A 20,361-nucleotide genomic window follows, 5' to 3' on the forward strand; every position below is an offset into this window, starting at 1 on the left:
TAATATATTAAAAACTATCAAAACTACACTCTAAAAAATATTAATATAAAAACAATGTCGACAATATTGTATTATTATTCCTACATATATTACATAATCTTTTGTTATTATCGACTTCCCACGGCGTCTAATGCCGGAATAGACTTGATCGCCCATAAAATTGACTAAATAATTGCTATTATTCATATAATTTATTAACATTTACCATACTTAAGTCATCGTACACACATAATAATAAAAAAGTTAGTTATGCGTGTACGGTAGAATGTCTGAACGTAAAAGATATTAAGAAAACATTTAATTAATTAATTTCTTCTTTAGCACTGGAACAAAGCTAAATTAAACACTAATTGGCTACCTACATTAGAATTATTGCAGTAACTTCTTGCAATTCACAAGTTACCCCACCAGTTAAGATAGGGCAACAGCTTGATTTCAACTAACAAGATTACAGTAGGACTTAAAGCGTTCTTTTTAAAGACGTCTTGCTAGGTTTCTAATCTTATGACGTCACTTCGGGCAGTATATTACCGTTTCCTATTTCCGTCGGTAAAGCAATTAAACTCTATACTCGTTGGAAGCAGTGCGTATCAAACGTGAAACCATATGAATCTGTTTTGCTATAGTAGCAAAATATATTGACCCATTTTGTGTTTCGTCAACAAGTAACTACTTATCGTTGTTATATCTTGAATAGGTCTTTTGATAATTCGTTTTAAACTGCTTTTTTCGTAAATATCAATTATAGTATAGTCTACATAATACAATTATAATAAGTATTAAAAGAATAGAAAACTTTTTCTTTTATGAATCAGTGCTCCATAAAAATTGTATACCAAACAATTCCTTTTGTTGATTTCGAACGTAAATACTCGGCTAAGTAAAAAACGTTATAAGGCCATATTGAACATTTTTCTATCAATAGAAAATTGTTTTAAAATGCATATTAACCTACATGTTCTGGTACGCTAGCTACGAATTTATCTGTTACAATATTAGTCTAAATTTCTTCGCAACCATTGAAAGTAAACCACAAGTAACTACTTAGATTAGCTAAGTTAATTACTTCGATTATGTGTAGAGTTCCAACTGTTTTCACAGTCTTCGTTTGTGGTTACGCTTTTCATACGCCCTGCGGTTTCACTTTAGTCAATCTAACTTCTTACTATGCTTTCTATAGTGAGCGAATTAAATTCGGTCTAGAAAATTGCACTCACGCATACAAATCAAAATTAAAATACCTAAGCTATTTTGATGGGAAACGCGATATTTGTACTGTGATAGAGTTTGAATATTGCGGAGGTTTCGTCTTAATTTACTTTAGACATACACTTCGGAAGATGTTTTAACCCAAATTCCCTGAATTGGGCGATAAAATGTCCGAAATAATTTACTATATTTTTGTGATGTTTATTTTGAATTGAACGAAATGTATCCTCTTAAAAATAACGAAGAATTAGTCTGATTGCACTATTTGAACCCGATGAGTATCTTATTTAAAACAAATAACAAGGATAATTATTACATGAATTACTCGTTCTTTGCTGAGGTCTAATTGCTGATCTTTATCGATTTAAAACGAGCTTTGTGAAACAAAACATAATATTAAGATAAGACAGTGTTACTAAAATAGGAACGACAGTAGGCAGCAAGTGCCCAAAATTAGCCACGATTAACCCACGCGAATGTTACCAAAGTTAAAATAAATATTGTAATTTATACGCCTAAACCCAGTGTAATTCAATTAACAAAGTTTATTGTCAATAGGAAGAATGATAAATCTATACATTTACGAGAAGAGTAATTTTGTAGGGACGTATACGGGTATACGTATACATGTACAACATTAAAATGTTTTTCAAAAGTACTGATACATTTTATAAAAAATATTTCGTTTCCATTAATTTCCATGGATTATGGAGCGCAACGCTTATTGCTAATTTGAAATATTAATAAAATTAAGTCAAACTCCTCTATGCATGTAGATATAATGTCATCGGGCAAATGTTTCTGAATGGTGCCTTCTAATATATTAATATTTATATTTCCAGGGCGCTAGGGACAACCTAACAGACTCGGATTCGGGCTGCGTGTCCCCGGGCTCCCGAATAAAGGACTCTGCATCTCCAGAACTTAAACGAATGGATTCTGGGTATAAATCTCCACATACACCGAGCAGCCCTTGCAACCCCCGACGGCATTTAACTATCCCGCATGACGACTTCAAAGAAGACTTTGCCAAAGCGCAAGTTTTGGATATTTTGGATAGAAATTCAGAAGCTAGTGACTCTTTGAAGAGTAACCCAGTGAAGGAACATCTGGAACAGATGATCCTTAATGCATCGGCAGATGATAGGAGCTGCTTGGAACAAGTTCTGATGATGTTGTACAACTATCAGGCACTAAGTAGCTCCGTCAGCGAAGACGAGTCTTATCAGGTAACTTACAAATATTCGTTTTATATTTACATAATATGTGTATAGAAAATATTGACAAACTGGTATTTTTTAAATCATTCCAATATCAATCCAAGTGAGGTTAAATTTTATACTACATATAACCTTATTAATGCAATTTTGTTCGAAAACCTCTTGGATTTATGTATTATTGACAATGACAATTTCATATTTCCACAAATAACCCAAAACATATACATATACATACCAATAGGTTTTTTATCAACCATGTAAATTATTCAACAAATTTCACTCAGGCAAAACCGAAGAAAATATGTGACGTAAGATTACGAACGGAAACTGATTTATCGCACAAAACACACAAAGCGATCGCGACCGTCACACCGTATCAGCAAAAAGATAGAACCGAATCCCTCGAAAGCCTCTGTGAGGAAAGAAAACCAAATAACATATTACAAGAGAGCGGAATATTTGAAGGAGTCGAAACTGAGAGCAAAGAAACTCAGACCGACCTCAACGATAGCTTCGAATGCTCCGGTGAACTAAATACCGAAATACAACGACTGAATAGCATAAGAGAGAAGTTAGAGAGGCAAAGTAGAAATAGGACGCTTAACGAAGATTGTTTAGAATGTAAGTGTGTGAAGTTAGGAAAGAAACACAAGCAGTATTACGAGAGGAGACTCAAGTTCTTGGAAGGGAAAATCTCGATATATGAAGCGGCACAAGACGTGAAAGAGGCGAAATTAGCGCAACGGCTACAGAAGGAGTTTTTACTCGAGAACAGGATACATGTAAGTTTAGACTTTAGTTTGTAGAATTAGATACAGCTGAAAGACGAACAGACGTTATTAAGACGCCTGTTTCTGAGCGATTTTAAGGCGTAGGTTTAGTTGGATTTTCAAGACCTGTTTAGAGATTGGAAGAGCGCAGTTTTCAATCAACTTCAGAATTTAATTTAGGAAATTGTATTGAAGATAAAAATATTGTTATAGGCTAATAGGCTCTTGACCGTGTTAATTTACGTTAATGTTGTTTTTAAAGTATATAATTTTTAGGTATTAGTCAAAGTTCGTATGTTATTTTATACTATGTATTACAGGACCTTGAATCGCAACTAACCGAACTTCATGACAAATACGAAAGACTTGAAGAAGAATGTTGTGAATTGGAGGAAATAGAAAATGATACACGGTTACATTGGCAACAGTATGTATATATTTTAATATTTTGTTTTATTAATTTTGTCTTTAGTTAACATATAACTGAGTTGTTCGTTAAACTATGTATAGTTTAGTATACAATTAATGTAAGTGGAAATATATACTGATAGTTCTGTAAAAATATAGATAAATAGTAACAATATATCTATTACAACAGAAAATCATAATTAGTCCTATGTATGGGCAATCCAGTTTTCCCGATTCAAGGGGGCATTAAAAATGCATGTCAAAGTGAATGCGGTGGACAAAAATTGGGAAGTGTATCTCGCTCGTATATACATTAAGTTTCTCATGTAAATAAAATACAATTTTGTATTGAGAAATAAAGTTCTTTAAACATTATTTATTAAGATATTGTGTATATTACATACATTTAATGTACCTAATTATAGAACTCGTCATACTGAGCTGTTTCACATCTATTTTAGTACAAACAATATAATACACGTATCTATATAATGAGTACGCGAGCCTAGACCTATTCCATATCATCTCCAAACGCGGATTTTTGAAGAAATAAGCAAATCGAATGGATTTGTAAGATCACATAAAAACACACGCTCACACTTAACACCTCAACAAGAAAATTATTATTCGAAGACTTATTCTTTGTCAGTACATAATGTTCGTCGTTTTGTTTACGCGAGAAGGTATTTATTTATTAACACTTAGTTACATTACAATATAAAACAATGAACATAATAAATCAAAAGGAGGCTGAACAGCACTTCAACGTACTTGAAAATAAAACTTCTGTTTATTTTTATTTCTTGATTTGATAGACCTGGCTAACTTCGTACCGCCTGACATGGGAGTTATGAAAGCCGTTGCATTGGTTAACTTTTTATTTAAAGATTTCGTCAATTTTCATATATACTAGTTATTCTGCTTTTCCATTAATTACAACAAATGAAATACCATGAACGTGTTTGGTATTAACGTAAATATTACTTCAGTACAACTACTTAAATCAACCAATTATATTCTAGAAACCTATTCTATTTGTGAGGTATTTGCAATATTTCCTTGGTATATTCTGTATCCTTAAAGTACTTAAGAATTATACGGTTTTTTCAGGTTGGAAATGGACTATGAGTTGTGTTCAGCGCAATTGAGAGATATGACGGAACAAAGAGAGTGTTCGCGGGCGCAAGCCGAGCGGCTCGTGCAAGAGCTCGCTGAGAGGGAGTGCTCACTGCAAAGAAGAGAGGTAAGGCTATTTGACTTGTAGCTTAAACGACTCTATGAGGTAGTGCGTTCGAATCCCAGCTATTCACAAATTTTTATTGTTCATGTAGATAACTAATAATTTGTATTTTTAAGGGTATGGAAACGGTCCTTAGAGCTGAGTTGTTGTAATTGAAACAAAAATATGAAATCTTATTGTGGGCAAATTCTCTCGCATCTTTATAAATTCTATATTTCGTTTATAAATTGTATTATCAAAAACCGCATCAGAATTGGTCCATTCGTTTTGTAGCTAAGATTACATAGACATGTGAAATTTAAATTATTTTTTCCGTACCAGAATGAAATCCTGTCGCGGTTAAGCAGTTTGGAGCGCGCAGTACCAGCTTTGATAGCATGGAACGTCATCCGTGCTATTGGCGTTACAGTCAATATGGGAAGTCAGGTAATTTTAAAAATGCACTTATGAGGAATTAACTAATATTATGAAATATAAATAATTTTATAAAAAAAAATTTTTGACAGATTTTGTTACAATGAAATTTTCGGTTTATATTTTTATGTACAGAATTAATGCCGAAAAATAATTAAAATATATATCCTAACTTACATATTATTATTTAAAAATTTATAGCTTTGGCTTTCGACTAAAAAAGTAAAGAATTCGGTATTTCGGTACGACTTAGGGTCAATAAAAGAGCGTACCAATTCTCAAAGGTCGGCAACGTATTCGCGTATTTATGGCAACCTTTTTATTTAACGTCACACGAATCTCCTGCCCGTTTGCTGTTCTAATAAACAACCAAAAAAAAATTCATAATTTTCAGCGAGCCCTCATGAGTCGGATGGGGCCTTTCGACCATGACACCAAGAGTGCAATCGCGACCATAAAGCAGATGCGAAGTGTCGTAGAAAAGCCTTGCAGATCTGTATTCACCAGCAGTAACGTTAAGGCTCTGGAACAGCAAGTTACGAAGTAAGTTATATTAAACATATTTCTAAACCTTTTTAGGTCTGGGCCTCAGATATCTGTATCTGTTTGATGATCATTTGTAAATTGAATAGGCAAGTAGGTGATCAGCCTTCTGTGCCTGACACACGCCGTCGACTTTTTGGGTCTAACGCAAGCCGGTTTCCTCACGATGTTTTCCTTCACCGTTCGAGCGAATGTTAAATGCGCACATAGAAAGAAAGTCTATTGGTGCACAGCCGGGGATCGAACCTACGACCTCAGGGATGAGAGTCGCACGCTGAAGCCACGAGGACTGCACTGCTCGTTATCTATATGATTATATATATAAAGGACTGTTTTTAGGACTTGATAAAACTCGAGAATGGTTTCACCGATTTGGAAATTTTAAAATTGTTCTTGAAATATTTGTGGAAGTTCAGGGTTTTAATGGTACATAAAATTAAAAAAAAACATAAATAATTAAATTTTTCAAGTCTAGTCGGATAACCATCTTAATAATTTACACATCGCAAAAAAAGTACAAAAAATTTAGTATATCAAAAAGCTTGTAATTGAGTGTAAATAAACAAATTTTACGAAGATTTAACCATTTTAGAGAATTACATGTAGGTTCACTCTTGTAAATAATATTTCGATAATAAAATTATTATATCTAATCATTTTATTTTTAGTGAAATAGTATAAGCTGTTACTGTGTTCCTTAATTACTAATAAAGTCATGATATATAACATACATATGTAACAAACGCTAAAGTATTTTATATCTTCGGCTTTAACTGAGTTCTGAACATGGGACATAATGAGATCTATGTAGTTGTACTGAAGTAATATTTATATTTATTCTTTGACCAATTAGTTTAATTTATATGTGAATCTCTTGTATTATTACGCAATTTAGGGATAAAGAGAAATTAAAAAAAACATATATAATTACACCAAAAATAATTACACATTATTAATAGGCCTAAAATATTCTTAGTACTAAAAAATATTAATCAATTTCAGATTATTATCAGAAAAGAAGCAAATAGAACAGCAGACGGAACAAGTGAGGAAGAGTTTGGAAGCAAAGATTATGAAGCTGGAACAGGAATTGGAGACGGCAAGGAGGCAGATCGCGGCTGCTGAGAATGGTGCATATGTGAAGAAAGACAAAATTGAGGAGAAAATAGAAGAGCTAGAACAGAAGATACGGAAGGAAAAAGAAGATGAAAAGGTATTTATTTATTAACACTTCGTTACATTACAATAAAACAAACAACATAATTAAATCAAAAGGAGGGCAACTGGAGGCCTTATCGCTTTTGAGCGATCTCTTCCAGGCAACCACTGTGAGTAAAGAAAAAAAAGTATTAAATTACGTAAAATAGGCAAGAAGTGCAAAAATACATGTTATACACACTTATTAAGATAAAACTAAACAGGAACAAAAAAAAATCTAAACTAAAAAGATACATTAAAAATAGAAAGTAAAAAGACAGATAAGTCACGATAATTTAAGAGAAGTTTTACGTCAGTTACTAGTTAGTAAGAAAGTCAGGGATACGATGTGGACAGGTGATAAGTGAATACCATAGCCTAACTTATTTATGTTTATGTGTATTTATGTTATATAATAACATAGTACTGCATTTTTATAAACTTTATTTAACCAATTTCTGTAAAGTTGCATATAGTAGATCATTTTTTTTGAAAAATAAGCTCATAAAGAAGTTTCACTTAATACGTACACTAGTACACGCACACATTTATATTTTCTGATATGTACATGCAAATATTAATCCAAATAACTACTTTAGCTATGGTTAGATAGATAGTGTTCTTTATATTACGTTACTGTCGGACTTTATATTACTTAACAGTGTTGTCAACAATAACAGGATATAGCACTGCAGCAACCTCTAATCGCTATACATACCATTCATGTTGAGTCTTTATAAATTGTTCTTTTGAATTTTCCAGCTCCCAGCAGATCCGTTAATAAGCAGCAAATTAAGAGCGTTGCTACTCAGCGAGAAAGAGTTGCAGAACAGAATTTCCGAACTGGAGAGAAGAGAGACGGCGTACTTGGAGATGCTGTCTCAAGCAGATGACATGTGGGCGGATATGGAGGGAGGGTATAAGAAGAAGATAGAAGAGTCACAAGCCACGGAAACGCAGCTTAAGGGAAAGGTAATAGAATATCATTATAATATTAGATCCTTACATATGAAATTGGCGTTTTGTATGGAAGGATGTTTTTTTAAATTGAATATATTTAAATAAAGTATGTACCATTGCTATCTATGCAATTGTAGCTCTAATTTGGTAGCAGTCTGTTGTGCTGTATGTGGTCTAGCGTTGTCGTGAAGCAGCAGTGGCCTAGAGCGATTGACCAGCCTTGGTTGTTTAGCACGTATTTAATGAAACCACTTTTACTGGTAAAAGAAAATTTTACTATACGTGATAGGCTCAAAGCTCCGGTTTAATTTATGGAAAAAAAAGATTAGTCGGTCATGTATAATTGTATCATCTATCACAAAGTAAATGTAGGTAATTTTTTTTTAAGGTTAACAAATTGGAATCTGAACGTGATTCATGGAAAAGATGCATAGAACCCCTGAAGAAGAAGCTCCGAGAAATCGAAGAGTCCGAATCGGGAATGCGGATAGCGTTAGAGAAGGCTGAGAGAGACGCGAAGGCCCTGAAAGCACAGAACACACAACTATCTGCAATGTTCGGGAAAGCTGACGTGGAGGCTAAAAAGGCTGAAAATACGTTCAGGAGTTTGGAAACTAAATTCAAGGTAATTTAACGGAAACAAAATTAAAATACTGTACTAAACAATTTCGATATTGTCGAAACAAATGTAATAAAATATATAATACTAAATACATAGGACATCGCTTCTGTGAACTAACTCTGCGACCATTTAAAGGTATCGATAGTGTCGAAGACAGCATTCAGCAAGCTACACGTCTTTATTAAGAAGGATCTGTGGCTTTAGTAGATAGTACTGATTCCCTAATATATATAGTTTTCTGGACGCATACAAAAATAAGTCATAAGTCGCATATAAAGGTGTCCGAAGTTGAAGTCTAAAAGCAGATGGAAAATTTTCTGGGAAAAACCACTTTGTGACGGGCATGATGGACTCCTGCCAAAAGATTTTGTATGATTGAGGCACTTTGTCACGTGACCATTTCTTGACAAATTTGTTTGGGTTAGTGGGTCACGCCTGTCAAAGAGTGGATTTTTTATTATTGTATTCTGAGACGTGATTCATGATTATGTTTGGAGTAGGTACTGTACTAATTTAATTATTATTGTTTTATATAATAACCTTGATATTGCAGAAAGAAGTGGAGCATCTTCGCAAAATCAACAAGCAACTGGATGAAGACCTGAAGAGTCAGTGTGACACATCGAAGAAGGCTGAAGTTAAATTCGTTGGAGATCTCGACTCTATCAGGAAGGAATTGTCCAGGGCTTGCAAGAATAATCAAGAACTTGAAGTCACTAACAGCGAGCTTAAGGAAGAGGTAAGGCATTTTTGGATTATCCCTTTTTTGTGTGGTTTAATACTATTCATAAACTTTTGATTATCTTTAACACTCTCGTGGTACAATTAGTATATGCAAACTATTAAGAAAACACTTGTTAAACGGATTGAAGCTATGTATTATTATGAAAAACTTATTTACATAATTTTAAAAGTGTTTTCTTAATGTGTAAAAGCTATGTTAACAAAAGACAATACTAAATGTGAACTATTTGAGGATTATTCGAAATCAGTTTAATTGCAATCCTTTGAAGTGTTCTCATGTCTCTTTTTGTCAAGTTGTGTTTTCGCTGTGACCGAAAGAGAGAAATAGATACTTTAAAATTTTCGTTCGTTTTCGTTATTGTCTTTGTTTTCAAAAGGTTAGTTTGATTTTGTTTTATACACTTTCACATCCATAAATCCAAGATCACTACTTTAGCACCCGTCTTTTATCTCGATGCACCTTTGTACTTTCCTCATTAATTGGCTCGTTACCACTGCTAATTACGGGGATAATGCATGAAACAACAATTGCGACTCCGCTTTTTAGTTTGTAAGCTCGCATGTCCGCTTCCACGTTTGTTCCGCTCGTTACACGAAGACAGTGCATGTGAAGTGATGTATTGCATGGAAAGACTTCAACCATCTAAGGAGATATATTTTCTCAGGTTGAATCACTGGAAAAGCAGTTAGCGCTCACGCAAAAAGCACTTAATCAGTGCAAGCGCAAGTGTGACGATAAATTAAAAACAATTAGTCACGAATTGTCCATAAAGACTGAAGAGTTGGAGGAGATGCGAAGTGAATCTATGCGACAGACGTATCACGGCTCCAGAGACCTCAAACCGGATAGGACGGAATACGTTGACGAAGGCTATTCGATATACAATCCCGCACCGAAGAGCGATTTTGGGAGAATGCATCACAGTATGAGCTACATAACCTCGGATTCGAGATGCTCTTGTCCGTCGATGAGGAGTCAGCTGGTTAGCCAGTTGATCGAGGACTTGTTCGACCGGATACACAATGCCGGAGATGACGATTTGAACAAGCTGTGCAAAGAGATTGTACCGAACAAGGGCGAAGCGACAGAGGAGACCAAATCGAAGATCACGAATTATCTCTTGATGGCCATATCAAAGGAACTCATTAGGTCTATAGGAGACGCAGACGCGAAGACTGACACGGAGGTGAGTAGCTTTATTAATTGTCACTAAACTTGCGTTAGAGTCCATATCGTTCTAATCTACCTCTAATCGTGGTTGGGGTTTGACATTTTTATTCATTTTTAGGTTTTTACTTTAAAATGTTCTACCATTTCAGCGAGTCGCGATAATTTGCTACAAATTATGTTCACATATCCAAATTGCGTCATCTATGTTGATAATTTAGTTGACCTTTATGACTCTTATTGACTAAATGGTAATTCGATAAAATTAACTCGGATGAATTGTCTGATATATCGTATAAATCATTAATTAATATTTTTATTTATTGAAAATATATCAATCTAATTGTTTTCTTGTAACTAAAGCATTGATTTGTGTCTTTTTAACACATCGTAAATAATTAATCAGAAAGAGGCCTCTTTTGATACATTTTATTAACCCGCGAACTTTTTATATAAATTTTATCTCATTATAAATGATCGTAGGAATGGCAACGCGCTGTATCATCAATGACGTATTCAGTGCCGTACGGCAAAGACGAAAGTCGATGGTGCGGCAACGCAGGCGTAGTGCGCGGTGCCGCAAGACTCGCTAGTGTTAGTTGCGCTTGCGCAGCTGCCAGTTTATGTGCCGCGGCACCACACCTCGCTCCTACTGTGAAGATTTGTCAGGAGGTATTTTTTTTAAATATTAAAATTTTATCTATTCTATTTTGTAAAAAAATATTGTTTGAAACATTCTATGAATAAATAAATTACAAATAAAAATATTTTGTTTTTAGGAAGTATTAGAACATGGCGACGTTAAAATTATGGAAGAGCAGTTGGCAAACGCCATAGAAAGTATAGTTGTAAGTACATATAATAATACTTAGAAAATATAAAATTAATAAATTCGCTCTTAGTAAAATATTTATAGATCAATTTGTGAAAACTTTTTGCCGAATATTCACGCTTTTGTCATCCCTGAGGTATTAGGTTCGAACCCCGTGTACCAATGGATTGTCTATATACACATTAACACTGGCTCGTACAGTAAAGGGAAACATCTTGAAGAAGTCTGTGGTAGACCCACGTCTTTTAGGCACAGAAAACTGACCTATTTGTGTATAAAACATATAGAAGTCAAGACCAAGGGTTGTAGCGTCACTGGTTTTTTTATCATATAACACATTGAAATAGATTAATTATTCCAAGACTTTGATATCCATATATTAAAAGGTTAACTTATTTTGTTACAGAATTGTCCGTCTTGTGCGTTAGGCACAAATGCGATAGTATGGAGCACGGACGTCTAAGGACATTTAACGGATTTCAATCATGTGAGTATATGGGTATCACAATTTCGTTGAAAGTTCAAGTAAAATTGTGTAACTTGTGTGTTGCAAGTTTGTGTTAAGAAATGGTCTTAAACATTTCTTTTCGCTTCTAAATTTTGAAAAATAGATATTTTCCGTCTCTCAATGAATCGTGGAACAGATATATTTCTACTTCCGTAAAAATATTTTTAATAGATTGTTTTATAGAATCGAAACCATGGACTGTAGTTTATGTCTTGGCCTAACACGAAACGCTATATACATATTTATATTTATAAATAAAAATTAAGAGCAAAACTTGGCTGGACCAATTCGAGCATTTTTTACCTTTTTTTGAACTAATAAAAAATAAAATAAAAATAAGTGATTTTTGTAAAATCTAGGATAAGTAAAAAAAAGCACATAGAGGCAAAACGAAGTTCGCGGAGTCAGCCCGTAGAATACATATTTATATATTAAAAATGTTTGTTTCAGACATGGCCTCCACCGACCTCACACTGGTGCCTTCTTTAACATAGAAAAACTGTATATACTTTGTATAATAAACATAGACTTACTAAATACTATTTAACATTGTATCGAACAAGACATTGTACCTCTTCGACATGAGTTTCTTCCGTGCCAATTGTGTTTCGATTTTTTGTGTAAATAATAATAATTTGCAAATCGATCATTTGTACTAGAGTATCATTATCATTGAAGTATTAAATACATTATATTTAACGAATTCATGGATGAAATAAATGGATATTTAACTTAGTTGGAGTTTTATTTCCTAAAACATTGGAACAAGATCCTCCGTGGCTTGAAGACCGCGATTACCTTTTAAACTTGAATATTTCAACTTCCGATTAAACATTGCTTCACATCTATTGTAATAAGCAAATACAATACTTACGGAGACAAAAAGACTTATTTTTTTTTGGAAATAATGACATGTGCGTTTTTGAGGGACGGGCGTGTTAAGAATATCATAAATATCACTAATAAAACATTTTTGTAATTTAATTCAACTTATCAACATGATAAATCGACATGATATACTTTTTACGAAAAATAAATAGTTCGTATAAAAAGTACAACGTCAATCGGAAATGTCAAATATTGAAGTTTAAATATTAATAACAAAATAAAAATCTGCTTTATTATATCAACCATGTAAACTCCACGTTAATTTAATTTCCCTAAACATTGATATAACTGTCTGAAAACTTAAATGTAATATAGTAGCAGGAAATGTAAACTGATAACATTTAGAAAATATCTTACAAACTACTTTTGCAGGTAATTCGAACAACGAGTCTCTACCACAAGGACTGTTGCTCTTCAACTACAAGCAGTCGGTCGAAACCATGATGGTAGAAGATGTTAAAATTCAAAGGGTCAAACTACCTGTCGAAACATCAAAATCCTCTGAATCTCGTAAAGTCGAATCCATTTTGTCCAAATGCTCATGTCCCGAATGCGATTCTCTCAAATGTTTCATTCTTAGACGAAGCCCAGCTAGCAATTTATGTAACTGTCCTAAAAAATCAAAATCCTGTTGCGACAATAGCAAGAAAGCCATACACGAAAATAAACCTAAATTGGACATAAACCGCGTGATAAGCCAAGTAAATAGAACCGTGGACATCAGTACTAAAATCAGCTATAACAAAAAAAATAATTCCGGAAATGGTACAGTTAAGACAATTATTCAGTCCAGCTTCAGTTGTAAGTCAATAGCTCAAGATAGTTACAAAGCTCAGGACAGTTTTAGCGATGTAAAATTAACGATGACACCATTAAATTTTAGCGAGAATACGGCGCATTTAAGCGCTCAAATAATAAAAGCAGGCTGCATTCAAGATTTTAACGATTGCATATCAAATAACGAACCATACAAGAGTTCGGTACCAGAAATAAATAACGTGAAAGAATATATTTATACAAAACTAAAGGAAATATATAATGCATGCAGCTGCAAAGTCTGCGAATGTATTCCAACAACTCCCCTCTCCGTACGAAAAAGTACATGTTCGTGCAAACCTTGTCAATGTGACGACTGTAAGAAAGTATATAATTACGTTGGGAGTCAACTAAAGGAAAAACCACATGTTGGGTGTCCATGCATAAGTTGTGATAGAAAAGACTGCCAAGGAATAGTAAAAAAATGGCAACAAACCTGCAGCTGTAAGCCATGTGACTGTCTTATGTGTACAGAATCTTTGTCGAAGAATTGCAACTGCGCACCGTGTGCATGTTTCGAATGCAAGTATAAGCCTTCCTATTTAAGACGAAACTACATAGTTGCCGCTGTAGGTCAAAGTAACCGAAGTACTACTTGTAATTGTGACTCTCCATGTGAATGCTCCAATTGTATTCCTACATACGGCACAACAGCTTTATCACAGGATCGTTCGACCGGAACAGTTGCACGTGCTATTTGCCCGTGTAATTCGTGCACAAATCAATCTTGTCAGTTTGATGGCGAAAATTGTAGATGTGCAATGCAAAAGCACGTTATGTCGAAACCTATTGAAAGAGGTCATCATGATTATGATATACGTAACGTTTTATTAGAAGATACAGACATAGTAAAAAGGAATTATAATAGAGAAGTTATTTCGATGTGTGCTAATGTCCAACAACAGTTTTGTATGGGGGATGATCCATCACAATGTATACAAAGAGAAAATAGGTTTGCAGCTGAATATATTCAATTATCATTACCGAACAAACTTTGTCGATATAGTTACAATTTTATTCCGTGTGAAACTAAATCTTGTGATAATGCTAATAATACGGGTGATTGTTTGAACGACAAAGAACTTAAAACATTAGGTAAAATAGAAGATGTATCACAACTACATAATGTAAAAGCTAGTTATTGCAATTGCGAGTTCTGTAAGCGCCAACAATTCAACTATATAAACAATCATATCGGGAACATTATCCAAAATAATTCCTTACCTAATGATACATCATCAACTTTGGATGGAATGACCTTTAAAGAGCGACCAGAATTGGTCCTAATTGAATCTATCACCCACCCAGCTGCACAAAGTAGCCAAAATGTGAGGGCGTCTCAAGTTGTAACTTCTAAGGAGACAATAAATAATAGGATAATAGAAGTAAATCATTTTGCTACCGATCCAAACTCGAAAAATAGCATTAACATAAACAATAAACTTAAGAGAAATAACACTGAATTGTTACTATCCCAACGTAAGAAATTATATTGTGTAGCTTCAATTATCAAGAACTTCGCACTATTTAGCGAAGGCTCAAGTTCTCTTTGTAGTGAGGGTAACCGTAATCATTCATCATCTTTAAATACGCAACTTCCAGCGACACTGGATCCCGTGACATCTACATTACTTGTGGTTCCTGAGAATCTCCATAGCTTAGATGCTGAAAATTGGAGTATAAACAACAATTATTTTAAAAAATCAGCAACTTTACCGTTTTTTAATGCACTCTACAACGAAAACCAAAGAATACGTGGAATAGAAGAGCCGAAGTTCTCGATTACAATGTTTGACTATGCTAACATTCAGACAACAATACTCCAAGCGCAAGAATTTTCAACAAAACTAAGAGGGTTATTAGAAAGCTATGAAACAGCAAATAACAATTTTAGAAGTGTTTCGCAAAGATTAAGAAAACTTTATGATGAAATTGTAAACAGTAGTACGAGCGAGAATAAAACACATAGAGTTCATTTCAAACATAATAAAGAATCAAATAAATTGTACTATGTCGGTGATAGAATATCTCTGTCCAATGAGACAGATTTATTTGATAATAGTTACAACGCGTCCCTTATTACCTGTCTATCAGCGAATAGCAACAAAACAATATTAAAGCCTATCCTGGGTAGTCACAATTTATTAGAAAACGTAGAATACGTCAGATCGTCTTGTGTGTTAAGTGACGAAGAATTTTTTGGACATGCAATCTCCAACTGTTGTACTGTATCAGAAGTTAATAGTTATCAAACAATGAATAATGGTACTATTAATGCTTTCAAGAGACATAGAAGTCCTAGAGACATTTGTAAAAAAATAAGGTCGGTTTCTAGAATAAAGAGTAATAAATATGCAGAAACAGATTTTCATCAAACGATAATGTTTTGTAAAAGCACATGCACCCAAAGTGATAAGAGACAGCAAAATGAAAATATAAATACAGAAATTACATTTGGGGATGCCGATTTTTACAAGGATGAAATCTCGGAAACAAATGTTATAGGTAGTTTCGAAAATATCGTTCTACCATCATGCCCAGAAGTAAAGGTATGTATATAATGAATTTCTGCTGTATATTTTTCTCAACCTCGGATGCCCAAATAGAACCTTCTTAAATGAGAAAAAACTAGGCACAAATTAAAGAATGAGATTAATTGTTAAAATTTTAATTTTAGAATAACGATAACTATCTACATTGGAACGTTTTGAGAAAAAATAGTTTCTTAGAATCACGTCAAAACCCAAGCCATAAAAGTGATGCATCATGTCTGGAAGTAAATATAAAGAAAATTATAAGGATCATCTCGCAAGAAATCGGGAAGGAATTTACTCAACAGGACAATAATATGCCCTCCCAAAGACTTCATAAGGTCCCGGTAGTTACAATTTTATTACTGATATAGGGATTAGTTTGTTTTATTTATTTTCATAATTATTAGGGTAAGAAATCACATGAGAATATGAGAATCATTTTGGACCAAGGAGTGTCAAGGGTTGTTCTTAAATCTGAGTTAAATAATACGCAAAATATGATATCTTAAGGTATAACATATTGCTAAGACCCGTGATTTAGATAGTGATTGCATTTTTATAAATAATTTACTTTTCAGTCAAAGAGCTTCAAACACAAAGACAACAAAGCTAGTTTTTCCGACATAACAAGAATTTCTGATCACACAGTGCTAGTGAATTGGAACATTCCAAACAATATATCTAATATTAAAGGATATGAAGTAAGTAATCTTTTAAATGAGATGTCGATATTGTTAAATCAGACGCGCGTCCAATAAAGACGCATTATGTTTTATACATCTTTTGCTCCAGTTACAGATGGATGGTCGCGTCGTTAAAAAGATTTTAAATCCGCATTGCGCGATGGCAGCCATCTCTAGTCTTCCACAAAGCGAGAGGATTTTACTCACGATACTAACAATAACAGCCGGCGAAGGGCCATACAGTTCTAATACTGTAGTGTATAATCCCCGCAACGTCAAACGCTAGCAATATAATGAAATTTACAAGTCAAAATTGTGTACAAAATAAAATAATAAAGTAAATGTGTACAAAAATTGAATAAAGTTTTAATGTAAAACCTTTTGTTTTTGTCAGATTTTATAATAGTAATAAATATTAAGTAAGGTTGGGTTATTTCGTTCAATACCACAAACACTATAAGCGTAGTCCCATCGGCCATTCGTAAATAGTCTGCTATTTTAGTAAGTAGCTTAATATTGAATGCATTGCAAAAAGCTAAACGTGACAGAAGACTCTTTAGCCAATTCAGGTTTCTAGTTAAACTTATAAGAACTCGGGCTGTGTCGCCATTTTTGTGCAATTGCAACCCTTTGCGAAATATCATCTTCCCTTTGTTGGGATTGAGACATTTTTGGCATTTAAGAAAATCTCATGGTCGATCATATACGAGACGAAAAAGTTGCCAGTAGAATCTTTTGGGCTCAATCCTTTTGTGATAGAAGAACTACTGCAAGAATTATATACAGAGGCAAAGTAATTAGCAAAAAGGTTACAGATGTGGTAACCATTATGTTTTTCAACCACACTATATGATATTATAGCTGTTAAATTATTTAGACTCATTATGATAAGTGAGTCTGTAAATTTAGGGTGGGTTAAAGGTAGGTAAAATAAAATTTAAGATTATTTTTTAATGGTTTTATTTATCATAGTCTTTTAATGTCAAATAAAACAACAACAATGTCACAGGAAATTTTCAGTGCAAAAATTTAGGTTTTCTTTATATGAAATTATTCAAACAATGAATAAGTTTCAACGTAGGTTATATAGATATCCAAAAAAGGATTATAAATGCAAAGAACATGAAGTTGAGGAGGTCTTTCCTCCAAAAAAGCCAAGAAACATTTTCAATAGTGAGAAACCTATGACAAATCGTTGCTGTAGTGTGGCACCAGATTTGGTTGATGCAACAGAGCAGTGTGTGGAGGAAGCCGATGATGATCTGGTACTAAGTTGATTGCTTTATTTGATTTGATATTTTTATTGTTAGCTATTTAAAATTCTAAAAAAGAAGTATCAAGATGTGTTATGAAATTACATACAAGATGTTTTGTACATCTTTGATCCCTACATTTGTTCTTATCTCGTAAATAATTCGGTATCATTATTATAGCGATAAGTGATGTAATTTATGAGCCGATGAACTACATGACTCAACCAAACTACTAGAAGTGCTTAATTGTAGTTTTATATTTTTTAGTATCAAAATCTTCTGATTGAACAATACGGCTTCGATCCTCGAAATCTAAGTACCATAGACCAGCTAAAAGAAATAAAGAAGTTGATCTGTGGAGAAACGCCAAAAGTTGAAACTGCTTCCCAATATAACCCGATTGAGAACCAGAAGCTTTCTTTTATGGAAGCTGAATGTGGTTTTAAATGGCAAGATATCGATAACACTGAAGACATAGATAATTTTTTTGTTACTGAGAGAAATGGTAGGTGGATAGAACTTTAGCTCGAATTATATGTTAACATAATACATTAATGTTATACTTGATTGCTTTGAAATATTTTGTATAGTATAGTTACGGTTTTTGGACCGGACCATAGCGCACGTAATTAGTAATGCACATCGAGTGTACTAAATACGCTTAAGAAATAATTCGAACCCCGAGCGTTTGTTCAGAACTTCTTGAGTGCAGGCCAGTCAAACCATAACACATGATTTCTAGAGACATATTCAAGCGATGAAGTAAAAATAAGCGAAGTTCCAAAAGTAAAAGTAATAGCAGAAAAATTCATGAAGTATAAAAAAGATAACATAGAAGTCAGAAGGCTTGAAGAGAAAGTAGTTTGTGTGGAATACGACGTTTATAAGAAACATACAAATATTGGCGAGCTAACTTCTGAACCCATACAAAAATTACGAACGTATTATTCTGTTAGGCCCGTTGAGGCTCAAGGTATTTATAATATTTCGATATACCATCAAAAGTTCTTAAGCATTTGCTTTACCTAAGTATTTCTATATTGGGCAGATAACATAACCTGAAGACTTTTGTGATACACACTATAATTCCATTCACAGTTCGTTCTCGGTCTGGTGAAATATTTGTTTTAGATTTATTTATTAGAATATAGTAGTAAAGATTTGTATTCGACCGGAACTTACCTGTTACGAATAGTATGAATATACACATTTAGACATTGTTTTGCATATATTTTACCAGTGAACTGTGAACGGTATTATGTGAATCCAGCCATAATAATCTTCGCACGTAACATTGTCAGATTTCCCGAGGTGGAGAAAGTTCAGTTGTTTTTCTAGGTACGTAAAGATCTTAAAAACTACAAACGCTAGTCAACTGATTTGCTGGGCACTATAGCTAAGTAATGTGTATACCAGTCGGCCCCGACCGTATTCCGGCCTTATTCCGATAAAACAATAGCATAGTATTGTCTTTTGTTGACATAGTTGTTACACATCAAGAAAAACACTTTTTGAACGGATTGAAGTCACCGTGACTACGCACGCTGAAAAGCAGGCGAAACGTCGGAAAAAAATAAAAATTTAGAATTATGTAAATAATTATAAGTTTTTAATAATAATACATAGCTTCAATCCGTTCAGAGTGTTTTTCTTAAAACAATAGCAATTCACTTAATGACGATTTGTGATGTACCTAAGCCCAAAAAAATCACAATAGCAAAAGGCAGTTTGAACAATATTCATTTTAAGACTATTCTTTTATGTAATTATTTACAGATGCATGTATTCCGTCCTCTGTGAGATTTAAATACAAGATTGCTAGTGAAGATTTAAAGAATTTAACAGATAAAGAAGTTGAAATAATTGACGGCAAGATGCCCGAAAATCAGCCTTATTTAGATGATTTAAGAAAAGTTCTTAAACGAAAAGAGGCACATGAAAAGAAAAACAAAACTGTACTAGACCTAATGTCGTTATATAAATTGGCAAAGAGAAATTTGGCTTTTGACGATGACTTCATATCTAAAGTGGAATTGGAGGAAATCAAAGAGCTGATTACGAAGAATTGCGCCTCAAGCATTCATGGCATAAGTCGAAGGACAATTAAAAGTGAGAAAGATGACTCGAAAAGAGCGAAAACAATTTGTGCTGTTTCGGAAAGTATTTTTACGGAAATACTACGGAATGCTGAAGATAAAATATCAAAGAAATTGAATATTTTATAACTTAAAAATCATTGTTTAAGTCTCCACAATGTTCTTTACATCCTCAATGTTTTAAAGAAAATACAATTATTTAACAAAAGTTTATTTAACTGTAACACTGTAAAAAATATTTACTTTATTTACTAAG

At 33.5% G+C, this 20,361-nt stretch overlaps 3 protein-coding genes across 6 annotated transcripts in view; all 3 read left to right on the top strand.

Annotated features, from left to right (window-relative positions):
* Positions 1–12,570, top strand: part of LOC123713660 (myosin-2) — an 85,108-nt gene extending 72,538 nt beyond the window's left edge. For both annotated transcript variants that reach the window (XM_045667446.1, XM_045667447.1), the window contains 15 exons: positions 2,052–2,438; positions 2,714–3,211; positions 3,520–3,626; positions 4,718–4,850; positions 5,169–5,273; positions 5,656–5,804; positions 6,807–7,017; positions 7,764–7,973; positions 8,350–8,586; positions 9,137–9,322; positions 9,993–10,514; positions 10,979–11,167; positions 11,275–11,343; positions 11,734–11,814; positions 12,286–12,570. In XM_045667446.1, the coding sequence (XP_045523402.1) occupies positions 2,052–2,438; positions 2,714–3,211; positions 3,520–3,626; positions 4,718–4,850; positions 5,169–5,273; positions 5,656–5,804; positions 6,807–7,017; positions 7,764–7,973; positions 8,350–8,586; positions 9,137–9,322; positions 9,993–10,514; positions 10,979–11,167; positions 11,275–11,343; positions 11,734–11,790 (3,060 nt within the window). In that variant the 3' untranslated portion in view covers positions 11,791–11,814; positions 12,286–12,570. The remainder of the gene's footprint in view (positions 1–2,051; positions 2,439–2,713; positions 3,212–3,519; positions 3,627–4,717; positions 4,851–5,168; positions 5,274–5,655; positions 5,805–6,806; positions 7,018–7,763; positions 7,974–8,349; positions 8,587–9,136; positions 9,323–9,992; positions 10,515–10,978; positions 11,168–11,274; positions 11,344–11,733; positions 11,815–12,285) is intronic.
* A 333-nt stretch (positions 12,571–12,903) lies between these two features.
* Positions 12,904–17,122, top strand: LOC123713661. Of its 3 annotated transcripts, none has more exons than XM_045667449.1 (5): positions 12,904–13,019; positions 13,052–16,088; positions 16,217–16,417; positions 16,652–16,774; positions 16,866–17,122. In XM_045667449.1, the coding sequence occupies exons 2-5, from the start codon at positions 13,164–13,166 to the stop codon at positions 17,040–17,042; spliced, it is 3,426 nt and encodes a 1,141-aa protein (XP_045523405.1). In that variant the 5' UTR covers positions 12,904–13,019; positions 13,052–13,163; the 3' UTR covers positions 17,043–17,122. The 3 variants fall into 3 exon arrangements, with proteins under 3 accessions (XP_045523405.1, XP_045523404.1, XP_045523406.1); XM_045667448.1 differs by having other exon boundaries at positions 12,908–13,029; positions 13,096–16,088; XM_045667450.1 differs by having other exon boundaries at positions 12,926–12,969; positions 13,096–16,088.
* A 635-nt stretch (positions 17,123–17,757) lies between these two features.
* Positions 17,758–20,360, top strand: LOC123713444. Its single transcript, XM_045667113.1, has 4 exons — positions 17,758–18,021; positions 18,277–18,514; positions 18,752–18,982; positions 19,786–20,360. Exons 1-4 carry the CDS (start codon positions 17,818–17,820, stop codon positions 20,232–20,234), a joined length of 1,122 nt encoding a protein of 373 aa, XP_045523069.1. The 5' UTR covers positions 17,758–17,817; the 3' UTR covers positions 20,235–20,360.
* Position 20,361: the final 1 nt, after the last annotated feature.

The sequence above is a fragment of the Pieris brassicae genome, chromosome 8 (genome assembly GCF_905147105.1).
Source record: "Pieris brassicae chromosome 8, ilPieBrab1.1, whole genome shotgun sequence".
Taxonomy (NCBI): domain Eukaryota; kingdom Metazoa; phylum Arthropoda; class Insecta; order Lepidoptera; family Pieridae; genus Pieris; species Pieris brassicae.